Source organism: Pseudonaja textilis, chromosome 1, assembly GCF_049901715.1.
Source record: "Pseudonaja textilis isolate UNSWEBS1 chromosome 1, rPseTex1.2, whole genome shotgun sequence".
Taxonomy (NCBI): Eukaryota; Metazoa; Chordata; class Lepidosauria; order Squamata; family Elapidae; genus Pseudonaja; species Pseudonaja textilis.
Window position 1 is genome coordinate 260059837 of NC_141990.1, and position 17563 is coordinate 260077399.

At 36.6% G+C, this 17563-nt stretch overlaps 1 protein-coding gene across 2 annotated transcripts in view; it reads left to right on the plus strand.

Annotated features, from left to right (window-relative positions):
* The first annotated feature begins 1332 nt into the window (after window positions 1-1332).
* TTC17 (tetratricopeptide repeat domain 17) overlaps window positions 1333-17563 on the plus strand; it is a 45566-nt gene continuing 29335 nt past the window's right edge. Inside the window, exons 1-5 of one of the 2 annotated variants that reach the window (XM_026707343.2) lie at window positions 1333-1536; window positions 13481-13570; window positions 14272-14441; window positions 14707-14818; window positions 17248-17379. In XM_026707343.2, the coding sequence (XP_026563128.2) occupies window positions 1375-1536; window positions 13481-13570; window positions 14272-14441; window positions 14707-14818; window positions 17248-17379 (666 nt within the window). In that variant the 5' untranslated portion in view covers window positions 1333-1374. The remainder of the gene's footprint in view (window positions 1537-13480; window positions 13571-14271; window positions 14442-14706; window positions 14819-17247; window positions 17380-17563) is intronic. The other variant, XM_026707336.2, reaches the window with a different exon arrangement.

Below are 17563 nucleotides of genomic sequence, written 5' to 3' on the forward strand. Positions count from 1 at the left end.
CTATAAAAAGAAAGGAATTTAGAATAGAATAGGGCTGGAAGGGACCTTTAAGGTCTTCTAGTCCAGCCCCCTGCTGAAGCAGGAGAACCTATACCAGTGGTGGCTAACCTTTTTTGGCTCCTGTGCCAAAAATTGTGCACGCACTCGTGTGCCAGCACCTAGAAGGCAATGCGTGCTGGAGGCCCCGCTTCACACATCTCTGCGCGTGTGCGCAGCCCCACACACCATGTCTCTGCATGATCCCTCCAGTGCGTATCATGCATCTGCATGTGTGCACATCTGTGCATGCATGTGTCTCCCACGCACCCCACACATGCATGTGCTGTGGGGCTCTTCTGGACTTCCAGCACACGTGCCATAGGTTCACCATCACAGACCTATGCCATCTCAGACAAGTTCAGTCTCTTCTTAAAAACCTCCAATGATGGAGCACCCATGGTTTCTGAAGGCAATTGTCCTCACTGACAGGAAGTTTCTCCTTAATTCCAGGTTGCTTCTCTCTTTGATTTAGTTTCCAACCATTATTTCCTGTCCTGCCCTCTGGTGCTTTGGAGAAAAATTTGACCCACCCTCTTCTTTGTGGCAGCCCCTCAAATACTGGGATACCGCTATCAGGTCACCCCTAATTCTTCTTTTCTTTAGACTAGCCAGACCCAAAACCTGCAGCCGTTCTTCATATGATTTAGTCTCCAGGAAAGAAACAACACACCTACACACACAAACACAATAATTGAAAAGAGGAATTGGGCAGGCTCCCAGGTTCCAAAACAATCCTCCGGCGCTTTTTGTAAACAGCTGCTGCCCGATCATCGCTCGCCGTCCGACACGAAGCCAACTCCATTGGCTGAGCCAACAGTGACTCTGCGTTTTCAAGCGCCGCAGGGAAGGTGCAGCGCCGGAATAACTTCCCCTTCCCTTAGCCAACAAAAGGGGCGTGGCAGCTCGTTCGGCTGACGGAGCTTCGGATTGGCTGCTGCCTCCGAGCTGCACGTGGAACTGCAGGACGGGCGACGAAAACAAGCAACAGGCCGCGCCTTCTCCCTCGGGGGCAACGCCCTCTTTTGCCACATTCTTCCTCTGGCCCCCGTACTCCTATATAGAGAGCTAGTTTTTTAAAAAAATCGCCTTCCTACTGCCACGATACAAGTTACACAAGGCACTGCACTCCCGCCGCACTTTTTCAACCCCGCGTCAAACAGCGTGTAACCCTACAATCCCCCAAGTTCGCGTCGAACTCTTCCTTAACCCCCCCTCCCAAAAAAAAACACCCTCTCTTTCTTCTTATGATAGAGACAAGACGCGCTTTCTTCTTCAAAATGGCGACTCGATCGCTTCCGGTTCCGGGTAAGGTGGGTAAGGCTAAGGTTGTGGAAGATGGCGGTGTCAGCAGGAGCGTCCGGATGGAGTGGCCTAAAGCTGGCGTGCGCCTGCCTGCGCTCGTTCTTCGGCCTCTTTTTGCTGCTGGGCTTGGCGCCTCGTCCAGGCGCCGCCACTACGCACTGGGTAGTCACCGAAGACGGCAAGATCCAACAGCAGGTGAGAGGGAGGGGTTTTCAGGTCGACGCGAAGAAGGTCCCTTTTGGAACACATTTCTCCCGTCCTCCCGTTCTTCTCGAGCGGATGGGAAGAGCCGACGGCTGCGCGGTCTTCTAGGCTGGGAATAGCCTAATCGGGGCAGCTTCCCCTCCAGAGTTGGTAGGGAGGAAAGGGCTTCGCCCCTTCAGAAGGACGGCTGAACCTGAGGAGAGAGTTCCGAGCCGAAACTTTTCTCCCTTTGCTGTTCGAAATACTCTAGAGCAGGGGTCTCCAGCCTTGGCAACTTTAAGCCTGGCGGACTTCAACTCCCAGAATTCCCCAGCCAGCTTTGCTCGCCGTCCGACACGAAGCTTTGCTGTCTTGGGAATTCTGGGAATTGAAGTCCGCCAGGCTTAAAGTGGCCAATATTGGATGCCCCTGCCCTGGAGGGGATGTTTTCTCCTCTTTTTCTCTCTCTCTCGAAAGAAACAAGGCTTGCCTGGCTTTTCGGTGAACAGTTTGGCTCGATTGACCAAGACGGGCGTCTGGCGTTTCCCCACACGGGCCGGTGTGAATTCACAAGGGAGGAAGGATGAAATCAATGCGCATCTCCTCTTCTGCGTGTGGTCGTCCGAGAATAGGCTTGCCTCTAGGCGGATTGGCCATTGAGATACGGGTGACTCTCATTGGTATAGAGGAAGCGAAAACACATCGTTTTATAAGTGTTTTCGTGGGTTCAACTGTTTAGCTGCTTTTTTTTTTTTGTAATTGCAAAAATCTAGAATATTAAGTTTTCCATATTAGAAAACTCTGGACCCTTAATGCTGCTTTTAGGTGTGGCGGTGACTATTTCTGATAATTTGATTTGTTCCAGTTGTTTTCCGTTCCATCTTGAGGTAATGCTTTCAAAAGGAAGAAACGGCTAAAGCTAAGTATTTTTCCTTGGTAACACTCATATGTACTTGGTACCCACAGCTGCCATTTTACTGCTCACTGAAGTCACCTGGGAACATCTTTGTAGAGTTTTTCCAGTTTTTTTTTTCTGAATTAGACTGGCTAATCGCAACTGCAAACCTTTGAGAAATTGCAAGATAACATTGAAAGAAAGGAAAAAAACCATCTAGCAATACTGGGTTGCAGTTGCATCTCTGGGAGTTTTATGGCTTGCATATTATTATGCATTTTATTGTTTTATTAGTTTGCTGTACAGTTTTAATATTTGAAATCCTTAACTGAAACACTATTTTACATGAAAAGACAACTCTGATAAGGAAGGGTAAATTAAACATTACTATATTCCCAGCTGTTCTCAATTTTAATGACAAATTATCCAGGAGAAAAGCTACACTTTTCACAGAAAGTTTATATCTCTTGTTTTCCTGCCTATATATGGCAATGAGAAGCTGTTGATGGAGGATAAAGTTTCAAATGTTGCTTTCTGTTCTTACTGCAATAAACCAAATGCCTATGTAATCTAATACAAGCATATCTCTTTGCAAAAGCCATTCTAACTGTTTGTTTAAATTGTTCTTTAAGATCAAGAATACTTTCTATTAGGTTGAGCATTGTATTTTCTCAGATCTCCTTTGACTGTTTCGTTCAAATCATCAGCTTTACCTTTGCCCTTTTCATTCCATTTGCTGTTTAGTGCCAGTGAAATTCCATAAAAGATGGAGATTCTTAGCAGAGTTTCAAGAGTACAAAGTCCCATTTTGCCATGCGGGGACAGAACAATACTCTTTGATGTTTACTGTTATGAATGCACCAAACCAGATTGCTTTGTCATTTTTAAAATGAATTCAATCAATAATAGTGCAGATAATAACCATCAAATGGAATTTGGTCCTTAGCAAGGAATGATCTATAACATATATTCTTTATTCCCATGTATCCTTGCATCTTTAGGGCTTTTTAAAAGAAATTGAGAAATATATTTAGAATAGTCTTGTAATAGGTCAATCCTATGACCAATAGCTATGAAAAGTTGTGAAATTACTTAATATAGGAAGCTTTGAATAGAATTCTATATTTTCTTTTTCTTCCATGTTTCTATTCTTACTCTCCACCATCTGGTGGTGGTTGTTTTTTTTGTTGTTGGTTTTTTTGCCTCATATTAGGTAACTCACACCTTAAGAAAAAATAACATTTAAAAAAATGTTGCCTTAATTAATCAGTTTGTACTGGAGAGAATACAAGGGACACAGTATTTTAGTCCAGACCACTGAATATTGCTTTAGACTCTTCTTTTTACAGTGAAACACACTAATCATTATGGAAAAATCTGCTTCTTCTGAAATTTTTAAAATTGCACTTCATTAAGCAATTGCTAAATGATATATAAATGCTGATACACATGGATAACTCTATTTCATTGATGCAGCTAACTAGATAGATAATATAAATTTAATTTCTGGTCACCTTTCCTACTTGCTTATCAGTAACTCCAATCATTGTACTTATGTTTGCAAATTTATTACCTTCCAGTGAAAAGATTTTTTGCTGACATTTTAAAGCACATAAGATAAAATTATTCAAATATTTTTTTAGAAAATGCTAATATGCAACAAATTTTATTCATTTTAACTTGAAAAATAATTAATTCAACCTGCAATCCTTAAAAAAAGAGACAAGGACACTTCACTAGAATTGAGGTAAAACTGGGGAGGATCCAATTTGGAAACCTTTAGATGAAGATGGAATATTTAAAAAGTGGTCAACCTGGATCTAGGCCAAAGATAATAAAAAGGGCCCAAAGTGTATATCCACAGTCCCATAGAACATTGGAATGACTTTTCCTGGCCAGTCTGGACTGAGACTACAATGCTATATAGCAGTTTTGAATTGTAGCTCTTGAGAAATTTCAGTTCTTTAAGAACCCTGGTAAGGAAAAACATAAGCATCAATCTCCTCCACAAAAAGTATAGTGTTGGCAGACTTGGTTGGCTTCAGGGTTTTAAGGCCAGCCCAGAGGGATGGAGCTTTATTTTGTACTTGACCAGGAAGTATTAGGAGCAGAGTCTTGCTGGAGTTGAGGAAAAAGTATCTGAAACCTTCCTTCAGAGTTCATCTGGCTGTTAGTCTACTTAAGCTTTCCCAAGAAGCACTGCTGTCCCAATTTATGCAAATTTCAAAGGAACATGTGTTGGTGAAATAAGGTTGGCTTCCCTCAGGAGATGTTTGCAAGCCACATTTGCTGATCAGATTGTATGCTGTCCTCAAAAGCAACAGTACGAGTCCTGTTTCCTGCATAGGGTGTTTTTGTTTTTTGTTTTTTAAGAATTACTTTTGATTTAGGGAGAACTAAGATTTCATGAATGTTTCCCCAAAACTCTGTCTTGACAAAGATTAAAATATATTTCAACCTACTTTTTTTTTTAAAAAAGTTCTCTTCTGAAATCTTTAACCTACAACAGAAGCAGCTACAAGACACACACTCACACCACATTTATTTCTCCAGACAATAGACAGGAAATAGCTGTGAGAAAGAAGATTTTCTCTTCAGTTTGCAAGACATTTATCCCACTTACCTTCTACCTTAAGTTTTATCTTTCTAAACGTATCTAGGTAGTCTCTAGGTTTCTCTGAAAATAATGGGAGATGATATGAGGTATGGGAAATGCATTCCTACTTACTTGTCTATGAATATGGGATTGGTCAAATACGCCAGGTGAGGAGATGCCAGTTTTCTGGTCTTGGAAGGCCCTAATTAGGCAATTCAAAAAATACGACTGGATGCTACATATTTTTCTAAGATTAGTTTTATCCTGCATTTACTTTATATGAATAACTCAAGCAACAACATATATAGTGGTGCTTCCTCCTGTTATATTCCCATAAGAACAAACTTGTGAGGTTGATGTTGGTCTGAGAGAAAGTGACTGGCCCAAGGTTTACCCAGTCTTAGGCTTCCATGCCTAAGGTGGAAAAAGAACTCACCGTTTCCTGGTTTCAAGAACATAATAGCATGCTGAAAGCAGGATGATACTGTCAGCAAAGAAAAAAAATGTTATCTAAATTTAACTATAGTTTGAGTGACATGTTGGGAAAGCAACACTTGACTGGATATAATATATGTGTCAGGATTCTGGCAGTTACTCTAATTAAATCATGTGACAATATGTTTTAGAATATTGATAAAGATTACCCTTAAAATGTGTCCATAGAGATATGCTAGGCATTCAGCAATTTATAGTTTTATTTAAGATTGGAACTTTTCCCAAAACCTGTTAAAAATTTCTTTAAACATAAAATTAGCAGGATGATGGGCTCTTCAAAAAGACCCAAATTATCTCTTAGTATTTAGATTTATATTTGCGTCTTCTGATGGCCTTTTCCAGTATCAGGATGGGAGAAATTACCTGTTAATAATTCAAATTTATACTGATATCCAGTGAAGGTTTTAACATGTACACAACATGGGACTACTTTACAGTAGTTATCACACTGTAATAATCCTAATCCTGTAAATTGTTTTATTTAGGGAAGAAAGGGTTTTGTGCTCCATTTGGCATGATGCAGTTCAATTTTTTATTTGCTCTATTTTATTACTTTAAGTCATATAACCTGAATTGCACTTGGCTGTGTTAGGTATTTTGAAAATATGTATTAAATTATACACACCCTTAGATTTTTGTTCCAATTAAGCATGGAACAGATCATAAGCTTAATATTACATAGAAATAGCTACAGAACTAGCAATGGACTTCAATTACAGTAGTAAGAAAATGAGCAACCTTTAAAGCTGTGCAACTACTTGTTTCTTCATCATAATACATAAAAATTGTCTATAAGCTTCATTCAAAGTTTAATTGAAATGATTGAAGATCCAACAAGAATTTTTACCAGAACATGTTAAGATTTAGGCCTTTTGACTATAACATGAATAAAAGTCTTAGTTATACCTGTGTTTTAACTCTGGTTTTTAAATGGTTGTATTATTTTATATTGCTATATTTATATTGCTATATTTTATATTGTTTTATTGTACACTGTCAATAGAAATGTGATATGGGCAACTATAAAAATTTAAATGCCAATGGATAAATATTATTAAAACATTAATCCCAAATTGATTTTTAGGATTGACCAAAATAATACAAAACAGTGTTAAATGATCTGAACTCCTCAGAACATGCTATTAAATAAGATATTTAAAAAAGGGATGAGGGAGATGAAAGAAATTCTGACTATTATGCAAATCTTAAATCATGAGTTTTTGGCAGTTCACTCACAAGATGGATTTTATAGATTGAATACAGTCATTTTTTAAATGTTGCTTATGGACACAATAACGAGTTATTCATGTCTGTTATGTTTAAATATAAAGTGGAGACGATTGAATTTCTACCATGCAGGGAAACGGAAGTGAATATAGTTTTCCTATTAAAATTGTAGAAGTAATCACATCTCTGTAAATTATAAGGCAATAGTAATATTTCAATTTTAGTGGGAAATTAGCTGAAACCTCTCCCATCTTACCTTGCTTTGAAAGTTACCTAAGAAAAAAATATTTATGTCACTGCTATGGTTTCAGTAGCTAATGATTCTGTTTTTATCTGAATTCTAAATGTCTTAAAAGTAATATTGCAATATATAGTTCTTTTGAAAAATAGGTATTGGCACAAGTTTTTGAATTTCAATGAATCCAACATCCATTGAAAGTTATCAGCTATATCTTAAGGGTAAACTACTGCTATTTAATCCAGTAAATTTTCTCTTTGGAAAAGAAATCGTATTTTGTTATATGATTTATAATATGTAAATGGGATTGAGAGTAAGGATGATATGGATAAAATTCTGAAGGCTCAGTAAAATATGGATTTATTTAATGCAAAAGAAAATGTAGAAAGTAAGTTCCATGAAATGTATGCCTCTTTAATGCTACAGTATATGGATTTGAGAGTGACTTGGGTTAACTGAAAATGTGCTGATAAGAAGCACAGACTTATTTCCATCCCTAGTTTTCTGTCAAAATCTACTCCAATTCCTTGTTCCATAGCTGAATTATTATTTTCTCATTCTTTTCTCCTTCAGCTATACCAGCTATCATGTTAAAGTAGTGGACTCTGTTTTTTCATGTAAACAGTTAATATTCATGAAATGCTTCCCCTTTTAAAATATACATCTCCAAAAGATGTTTACAGTGTTTCTTCAGGACCTTGGTCAGCTCACTTGTTAAAAAAGCAATAGGAAAGCACTCCAGCTGAAGTTGCATTCTTAAGTTTAACCCATGTGTTGTTCTCAAACCATGTTCTCATCTGTCTTTTGTCTTCAAAATAATTCTGTTCTTTTCATTTCATTTTCTTTTCCTTGTTTCCTTTTAGGTTTCATTCCACTTCTACCCTTCACCTGCTTATTCGCTTTTAATCCAATCATTTCATTGTTCCTTCCTGTACATAGTCACTTTAGGACTAACTCAATTACTGCTTTTTAGAAAAACCTCTGGGGTTGAAAACTTTTTTCTTCAGTTTTCAATCCTGCTGTGTAAAAAACATTGTTCTGTCCCTGAAGTGTTAATCACTTGGCCAAAACATTGTACCATAATTGTAAATGCAGAACTTGCAGAATTTTTTAGTGGTATTATTTTAAAAAATCAGAAATTGGGACTTCCGGTGATGATGTGAGGACGAACAGAGGTATAGAAGCCCATCTCCGGTCCTTCTAAATCCTTTTTGCTGTTTGGCGCAACCCCTTGGGGTGCACGGTTCCCGTAGAGAACTGTGCTGGTGTCAGGAGACTCAGGCTGCAGTGAGACAGGAGGGCAACCCCTCATCACAATGAAGAGAAACCCTGCAGAGGCTAACCAGCAAGAGATTGCTGGCTTGCGATGGCGATCCCATAGTCCAAACTGTCACCCGCAAAAGGAAGAGAGTGAGTGACAGCCTATGGCGGCTAACAAAGAGGTTTATGCGGAGATCCTGCAAGAGTGTTTGATTGTTGAATGGTGATTTGTTGAGAAGCAACAAGCTGATCGGAGCCTGGAAAGAAGCGGCGAAGAAGAGAACGTGCAAGTATTTGAAAGTGAAAGGGCTCGAGAGGAAGAAGTGAATATTAACAGTAGCGACTTAGGGGAGGGGTGGAGCTGGCGTCGCGACGATACGGCATGTGATCTTGGAGATCTGAGATTGCAGCCGACATCTTTGCTCCTGGATGGTCCAAGTGGATCTAAACCATCCTGAAGAGACGGTAAATGTAAAGAGCGCATCCTGTCGATCCCAGGGATATCGCAAAGTCCCTGGTAGATCCAGGAGAAGCTCTTTTTGCCAGCGGCAAAGAGGCAGCCATTATAGCTGCTGAAGTTGGGACAGCTCCGAAACGAAAGAGAATGGAAAGAGAGAGTGTGCCGGTTTGGTGAGAACTTTTTCTTTATTTTAAGACTTGAAAGGACACCCTAAGGGAAAGAAAGAATCTGTAAAAGTTTTTAAAGAAGTGATTAAGCAGCGATTTTAAACAAGAATGTCAGAGTAATTTTTTTTTTCATTGCTGGATTTTCTACACATGATCTTATATTTTGAAACTGGACTGATTTTTTTTCTTTTTATATATTCTTCTCTCCTTTTTGATTTTATAATATTTTAAGTCAGAGACTCCCTTTTAGTTAGTTTTTAAATATCTTTTCTTTTTATTTATTAATTCTTATTACATTTTGCTTGGAAAAGGAGGGGGAAAGTGAAAGCTAAAGGAACTTTGTAGCACTGCCAACTAGAGGCTTGGAAATATTCCATTTTTCTTTTGACCAGACAAAGCTGAGAAAGAACTGAGACTTTGTTTCAAGGACATTGCCTGTTTGATAAGATAGAGGGAAGAGCACGGGAGAGTATTATTACAGGTGCTCTTCTGGGTTTCTATCAACAGCTGGAATCTGGTGTTGAAGCTTAGGAAAAGAAAAGGTGATAAGTCTTTGGAGAAGTGAGTTACAACAAGAGCCTTGGATAATTAAACAAAGTGCAGTGTGCTCTTTTTATTATTTTTAAGCTGTGCTACCCCTCCTCATCAGTTTACTTTTTTTTACAATAGCTATTTGGATTTTTAGCTCTTTGGAACTTGTCTTTGTTTTTTTTTCTTTTCTTTTCTTTGGAAGTTAAATTTTTACGTCTGCTTTTTATTTTAAAGGAAAAGCTTTAATGCTTCCCTTCTTTTTCTTTTTAAGGGAGTAGCCTTTTTCTTCTCTTTCCCTTCCTGGTATTTTTATCTTTCCATCTACCTTCCATATTGTTTTTTTTCTTTTTTCTTTTTGGTTTATTTTTATGCATACTTTTATATTTGAGACCTCTTAATTGGATTAAGGTGTTGAAGAATCTGAATATTTTTTCCTTTCTTTTTTAGTCTTTCTCTTCACTTTTTCACCTTTTTTAGGGTTTTACAGTTTTTTCTTTTTGTGTGTGTGTCCATGGTGTGTTATGGTCTTTTCCTTCATTTTTGAATTTTTACTGTCATCTAATCAACTGATTGGATTAAGGTATACAAGAACCTGAAGAAATTTTTTCTTCTTTTTCTATTATTATTACTATTTGGCTTCTCTTTTCTTACTATTCTTCTACTTTTTTCCTACTATTTTTATTTGGAACTGCAATTGGTTATTTTACAACTGGATTAAGGTTTAGAAGAACCTGAAGATTTTGAACTCCTCAAAATGAGTAGGAAATTAACAGCTCCTGGTTCTTCAACTTCCACTTCTTCCTCTCCACCATCTGGAGGACAATGTTCAATACAGACAATATTAAGGCAAGAAAAAGAACAAGAAAAAGTGACCCTGAAGATGATTATGCAAGGAATTCAAAATATTCAAACAAGATCAGAGAATATTGAATAGAGAATAGAGAACATTGAACAAAGAACAGAGAATATTGAACAAAGAACAGGGAAAACTGATGAAAAAGTAGAGAACATCCAACAAATGATGATGAAGTATGATGAGACTCCAAAAAATTGAAGAAAAAGATAAAGGTACAAGAAGATTGGAGACATTGATAACAGATTAACTGTGGTTGAACAAGATAAAATGGTATGCTGAGATGGGAGATGGACAGATCAGAATTTTATCTTAGATTCCAAAACATAGAGGAAGAAAAAGGACAAAATCTAGCTGAGAGAATGATAGAAATATTGGCTGAAGCTTTGGAAATAACTGAAGAGAAGATGATGGATGGAATAGATGAGGTTTATCGAGTCTTCACAAGATATGCGATGAGAAATAGCTTACCAAGAGAAGTTCACATCAGATAAAGCCATTAAAACGCAAATATTGCAAGTGGCAAGAGAGAAAACATTGAAATACAAAGATAAGGAGATTGTGGTCTTGAAACAAGTACCCAGAAGAGTGAGAAAGATGAGAAGAGAATACCGATTCTTGACCAAATTGTTACTTAAAAAAGAGGTGAATTATAGATGGCTGATTCCAGAAGGTTTAATGTTTACATGGCAAGAACAGAGATATAGAATTGATTCAATTGAGAAAGCTGAATCATTTTACACAGAATTTCTCAGAGGGGAGGAAGAGGCAGAAAAAGAAATTTCACTAATTGAATTTCAAGAGGACTCCCAAATGACGACTGAAAAAGAAGAAGGTGCAGTAGGTGGAAAGGAGGAAGCCAAAGAACAACGTGAACCAAGATCCACGAGAGCTGTCAAACCTAATTACAAAATATAACCATGGAAGAGAAAAAATTGATTACAATTAATATAAATGGACTTAACTCAGCCGTTAAAAGAAGGAAAATCTTTCATAAATTAGAGAAATTAAAATTTGATATAATCTGCCTACAAGAATACCTATATATGGTTGAAGGAATGGGTGAACTTAACAAACAAGAGAATATTAGTTTTAGAAGGCCACGACAGAGGGGGTGGCATGCTTTTCTATGGGATATCTGGAAAACTACCCAGAAATACTTTTACAGACACTTAATTAGAGATGCACTAACTGGAAGAAAATAAGGAGAAAACATTATTTAAAAATACCAATCTGGATTTCAACAATGGAAGAGATGATCCACCCAAATAATTTGGATATTATTAAGATGATTAAATACAAGGATTTATTGGATGTGCAAAGAAATTTGAAATTGTGGCAAGATCTTCAGGACCAGGGAGTACAAATTGATAGATGGGCATATCTTCAAGTACAGAGTAGATACAAAGAAAGAATTTGGAATCAATAATAATCTTCAGCAACTAGACAAAATTCTATTAGGCCCAGACAAAAAAAATATAACAAAATTTTATAATTACCTACTAGAGGCAGAATTAGAGGAAGAAATTGTCAAAGGGAATATGTTAGCCTGGTGTAGGAATATAGGACGTAGTATCACCTTAATAGAATGGGAGAAGGTCTGGAATAGAAATAATAATATCACAAAATTGGCAGCCTACAAGGGAAATGCCTATAAGATGTTTTACAGATGGCACCTTCCCCCCTCGAGATTAGTGAAAATGCACCCCAACATGAGTCCAAATTGCTGGAAATGTAAAAAAAAAAAAAGGGAGGGAACTTTCTTCCATATGTGGTGGTTGTGTATGGAGGCACAAAAGTATTGGCAGAAATTTAGAAAATGGTTGGAGGAAATGACAATAGAACAGATTGAATTTAAACCAGAACTCTTTCTATTAGGGATCTTTAATAAACAAATCTCAAAAAAAGTGTAGTATACAATAGTACATATTTTGACAGTGGCCAGACTGGCCTTTGCACAATGTTGGAAGCAACCTCATATTCCATCAGAGGAATTGATTATTCAAAAAATAGCAAATTGTGCAGAGATGGACAAATTAACTTTGGCATTAAAAGGAAAAGATACATCAATGTACTATGACAGGTGGAACTGCTGGTACGAATGGATAGAACAAAAATCGATTAAGCAATAAAGGGCAAAAGAAGATATGTTATAATTGTAGTAGTGAATTCTCATATATTCACACAAGGATCAGTTGCATAGAGGGTTTAAGATAAGGTTGAAAATAAGGTCCCACAAACTGTCGAGGACGAAAGTGTTTTTAACTCTTTTCTGATCTTTTTTTCTACTTTTCTTTTTTTGTTCTTTTTTCTTTTTCACATTTATGTATGTGTTGTTTGTGTTTTATTAATAAAATTAATAAAGTTTATTTTTTTTAAAAAAAAAAACAGAAATTAGATGCTTCTGAAACTAGACTTTCTTCTATCTGTCAAGTATACTCATTAATTATTTTTTCCTGAACATTTAATTTCTCACACAATTAAAGCTTTTGAATACATTGTAGTGTTTCTTTTTTATTTTTAATGGAACTTCTGAGTATATTAAGGTGCACAACTGGCGGCTAAGAAGCTCCATTTTTGCAGTTCCCTGAGGAGTTCTGCACTGGGTAGACCCAAGGTTTTGGCTTTGGGGATGATATTAACCAGTAAATGGGAGCCAGAAACTGGTCAACTTTCATCCCTTAAAATTAAGAAAAAAATCTGACTTTTTTTTCCTATCTGGAGAAACAGAATGTTTCTAGCACTAAATATTTTAATTTGAAACATTTTGCATGGCACTTTTATTTTGTAGTGCATTCAAATAAGAATTCAGCCTTTCTGCTGACATTTGAAGCTGTCTCTTCAGATCCAACTGAGCTATTTTTTTCTAGTTTTTAACAATAGCAAAAAGATGTGTGTTTCCTAGTTTCAGAACCTTAACCCTATGTAGTTTAAATTGCTATTTGTTAGGTCCAGAATTGTGCTTATTACCATTTTTTTAACTAGGAATGTAAAATGTATCAAAATTGAACACCATATATTTTTCAGCCAAATAGGAAGCTTAACCTTAACCTTAAATAACTAGGATTTGAAGTCCAAGTCCAGCATATAAGTAATCTTTGATATAGATCTATTCATCATTCTGAAGACAATACAGTGTGGTTTACAGTGTAGGCTAGGGTAATTTATTCAGAAGGATGTAAGAAAGTCAGTTTGAAGGAAAAATGATAATTATTATTTTGGACTGTATTGCAGGTTGACTCACCAATGAATCTGAAACATCCTCATGATTTAGTAATATTAATGAGACAAGAAACAACTGTTAACTACCTCAAAGAGCTGGAGGTAAGATTGGTGTACTGATTTTATTTTCAAAATTGACTTTTTGTCAAACAAAAGTAGGAAACAATAATTTTCTTTGTCAATATGAAGTTGTAGTCTTAAAAATATTGAATCTGGAAGTTTCAGCCTCCATTCTATATTTTTAGTAGTGTAAATTTACTATTATGTTACTTTAGTCATCCAAACTGATGCATGTCCTTTCTGAGAATTTAATTGAACTCTTTGGACTGTAGTTGTATAATAAGGTACGGGTTGGTGGGTATTGACTTTTACACTTAAGGTTTTTTCTTGTGCCCATGTACCAAATAAGCAAAAAGTTACTTTTAAAAAAACAATATGCCAATTCAATTGCTGGTTTTTGATGGAATGATTTAGATGCAAAATAACTTGATTTTCAGCAAAATAATCTTTGGAAAATTTTTCTTCAAAAAATAATTAAAATGAACCTACGGTAAGACTTAATACTTCCATTTTAATTCTTACAATCCTAACTGTTCTCAACCTCGAAAAAGAGGCAGATAAGTTTCAGATCACTAATAATAATATCAATGTGCATGAGACCCCTGCAGGCCTTGAAGGTAAGGAACAAGAGAAATTGCCATGTCACTTTCAGAGAAACCTAAATGAGTATGTATTTTTAGTGATATTTGTATTTTGAACAATGCATTTTATTTTATTTTGGGGTTTTGTTTTGTTTTCTGTAGAAACAATTAGTAGCTCAGAAGATCCATATAGAGGAGAATGAAGACAGAGATACAGGATTGGAACAAAGGCATAATAAAGAAGATCCTGATTGTATTAAAGCAAAGGTGCCCTTGGGGGATTTGGATCTCTATGATGGCACCTATATCACTTTAGAGAGCAAAGACATCAGGTACAAGGGAGCTAATTATACAAAAAAATAGAAAAGCCGTAATTTTGGAAGGGAAAGGGGATATCATAACAACCTAGCTGGTAATAATCTGTTATCATGTTAATTACAGCTGCTTTGGGAGATGGAAGAATTAACAGTGAAATGATACAGAAAAATATGTTTTAGTAAAGTCATTTTTGACAATATTCCTACATTGCTTTTCTTAACTGGTAATTTACTTCATTGCACCAAAACTCTTATTTATTTATTTATTCTTATGCTTTAGTCTTGAAGATTATGTAGACACAAAGTCTCCTTTACCTCTAGACCTAGAAGAACCAGAATGTACTAAAATTTTAGATCTACCATACAGCATTCATGCATTTCAGCATTTACGAGTAAGTAATTGGTTATATTAGCATTTGAAATACTGCAGACTGAGAACTTTACAGTGGTGTTATTACCACAATAAAAGAGAATTCAGAAATCACAACTGTTTAATGCCACAGATCTTTAATTCTCTTTAATTTTTTAAACAACTATTCTACCTATTTTTTGTATTGTATTGTATTTGCAATGTCATCTTGTTTTTGTATGCCTGTAAACACTCCTGTGCATAAACATAGTTAACTTTATATCCTTCTGAATTATTGAAGGAGCAATGCATTCATGTAGAATAATAAGCCTAAATTTTAAGGATTTTCTAGTTTGAAACATGCATTCCTTGGAACCAAGATTCCATATGAATGAACTCAGTTACCTAATTTCATTAGGTATTTAGCACATCAAACTAGGGCTATTCTTTTCTATGCCTTGTACTTCCTTTCTACTATTGAGTATTTCAGTTCAATAAGAAAATTTTGGCAAAGTGCATGCAAAAGTTTGTCTCTATGTGAGAATGTGAATATTTTAAGATCTGTAGAGAAAACCACTTTGGCAAAGAAATAATTTGATGTGGGCCACTAGATTTTCTAGTTGCTGTTGTGACTGTCATATTATGTCCACTTAAACTAGTTAAGTTCAGTGGACTGTACTTCTGAGTAGACATGCACTGCACCTATTATTTGAAAGATTTGTAAATGACATTTTAGATCAGTTCACCCATATCAAGGCAACTAATTTTCAAGCGTAATAAAAATAATTACTCCATAAACTCTTATTTTTAAGCAGCAACTTAAAAAGCTCCAAAGATCCAACATGCTAAACCAATGCAGGCTGTAATGTAAATATATTTAAAATGCTTTTAAAGTTACTTGATAAAACCATGTATTGTTTATCAAGACTTAGCACTAATGGGTGCATCTGGGTACTTTTCATGATATTTTTGAGAAGTGTTACAAATGATCCTTTAAAGCAGCTATAGGTAGACCTTGAACTAGGAACATTCATCCAGCAACTAAAGTCATGACAGCTCTAAACAAATGATGGTTACAATTGGCCTTCGGATACCAACCATTGCAACACCTCTACGATCACATGATCGCGATCTGAGCTCTTGGCAACTGGTTCACTCTTAGGACTTGTAGTGCCACATGATATTCCCTGCCAGCTTGTTGCATGTATTCCCCTATAGGGAAGATGGGAAGTTGCTGGGTAAATCTCTTCCACCTGAACACCTTTCCAGCCCCTCTGCACTAATACTATGCTGGCTAGTCATGAACCCCTGCATACTCTTTCTGACTTGCACTGTGCCTCTTGTATACTCCGTGACACACCCTAATCACTATATGTCCTCCCATGCAGTGCCTTTTTCACACCTCCTTGTGCACTCTCCTCTGCACCATTCACAACTCTCTCCTGCACCACCTCATTTGCATCCCAACCCAGCAGTAGTAGCTTATCTGCCTGCCAGCCTGGGACTTGGAACTTCCTGCTGTCTGACTATTTTTGTGGAAAAGCTACAGGAAGTTGCCTGACTTAATGACCATAGGATTCGGTTAACAGTAGTTTGCTATTGCCTTCTTAGGGCTGAGAGAGAGAGAGATTGGTCTAAGGTCAGCTGGCTTTCAGGACTAAGTTAGTACTAGAGCTTAGGTTTCCCTGCAAGTCCAGAACTTTAACTACTAGAATAAATTTGCTGTCCAAATTATAATAGTTATGTATATAGTTATGTATATAGTTATATAGTAGTTTCAAAACTACTATATTTTTTGTTTAAAGTACAGACTGGTAAACTAAATATGGTGAAACAATAACCAATTTCTATTGAATGGCATTGCTTGGTTTATTAGGGTTTCTTATAAAGAATGTTCACCTATATTATTTTGATGCCACACATCCAGATACTTCTTACTTTATTAATCAGAATTGCACACCTTAAAACGAAATCTATTATACTTGAGAAATATTATATATGCACAATTATACCATAAGACAGCATGGTGGCCCAGTGGTTAGATGCTTGAATGAAGCTCAGATGCTGGGCTTGATGGCTGGAAAGCCAACAGCCTGGGTTCAAGACCCAAGTGCCACATGACAGGGTAAGCTCGTATGCTTTCCCCAAGCTCCTACCAACCTAGCAGTTTGAAAATATGCAAATGCAAGTAAATAAAAAGGTACCTCTACATGCTGGCCATATGACCATGGACATGTCTTCAGATAGCGTTGGCTCAATGGCCTTGAAATGAAGATGAGCAACATCCTCTAAAGTTGGCAACAACTAGCGGAGTAAAATCAGCAGGGATTCCTTTATCTTACCTTCCTTTTCAATTATATCATAAAGTCTAATAAGTTTTAAGGGAACATAGAATCGGGGGGGGTTTGTTTTTTCAAAAAGTCAGGCCATCTTAAGAATTCAGGTGCTAATTCTTTTCCTCTTTTCATCTAGGGTATTCAAGAAAGAGTTAATCTTTCTGCACCCTTGTTACCTAAAGAAGATCCTGTATTGAATTACCTATCAAGACGATTAGGAAGAAGTATAGAAGAGATAGGACATCACATATATGAAGGTCTCTTGAAGGTATTAATACAGTTATGAACTTTTGCTGTCCTGTCTAAATCAACATAATCTAGATAAAGCTTTTCAAGCCTTGGCAGCCTGAGGCCTGATTCAGCTTTCCATGACCCTAAATGCCCCTTTTGACCATGACTGCTGAAACTTGATAGTACAGTTTCTCATCATTTTGAGATGGGAAATGTATAAA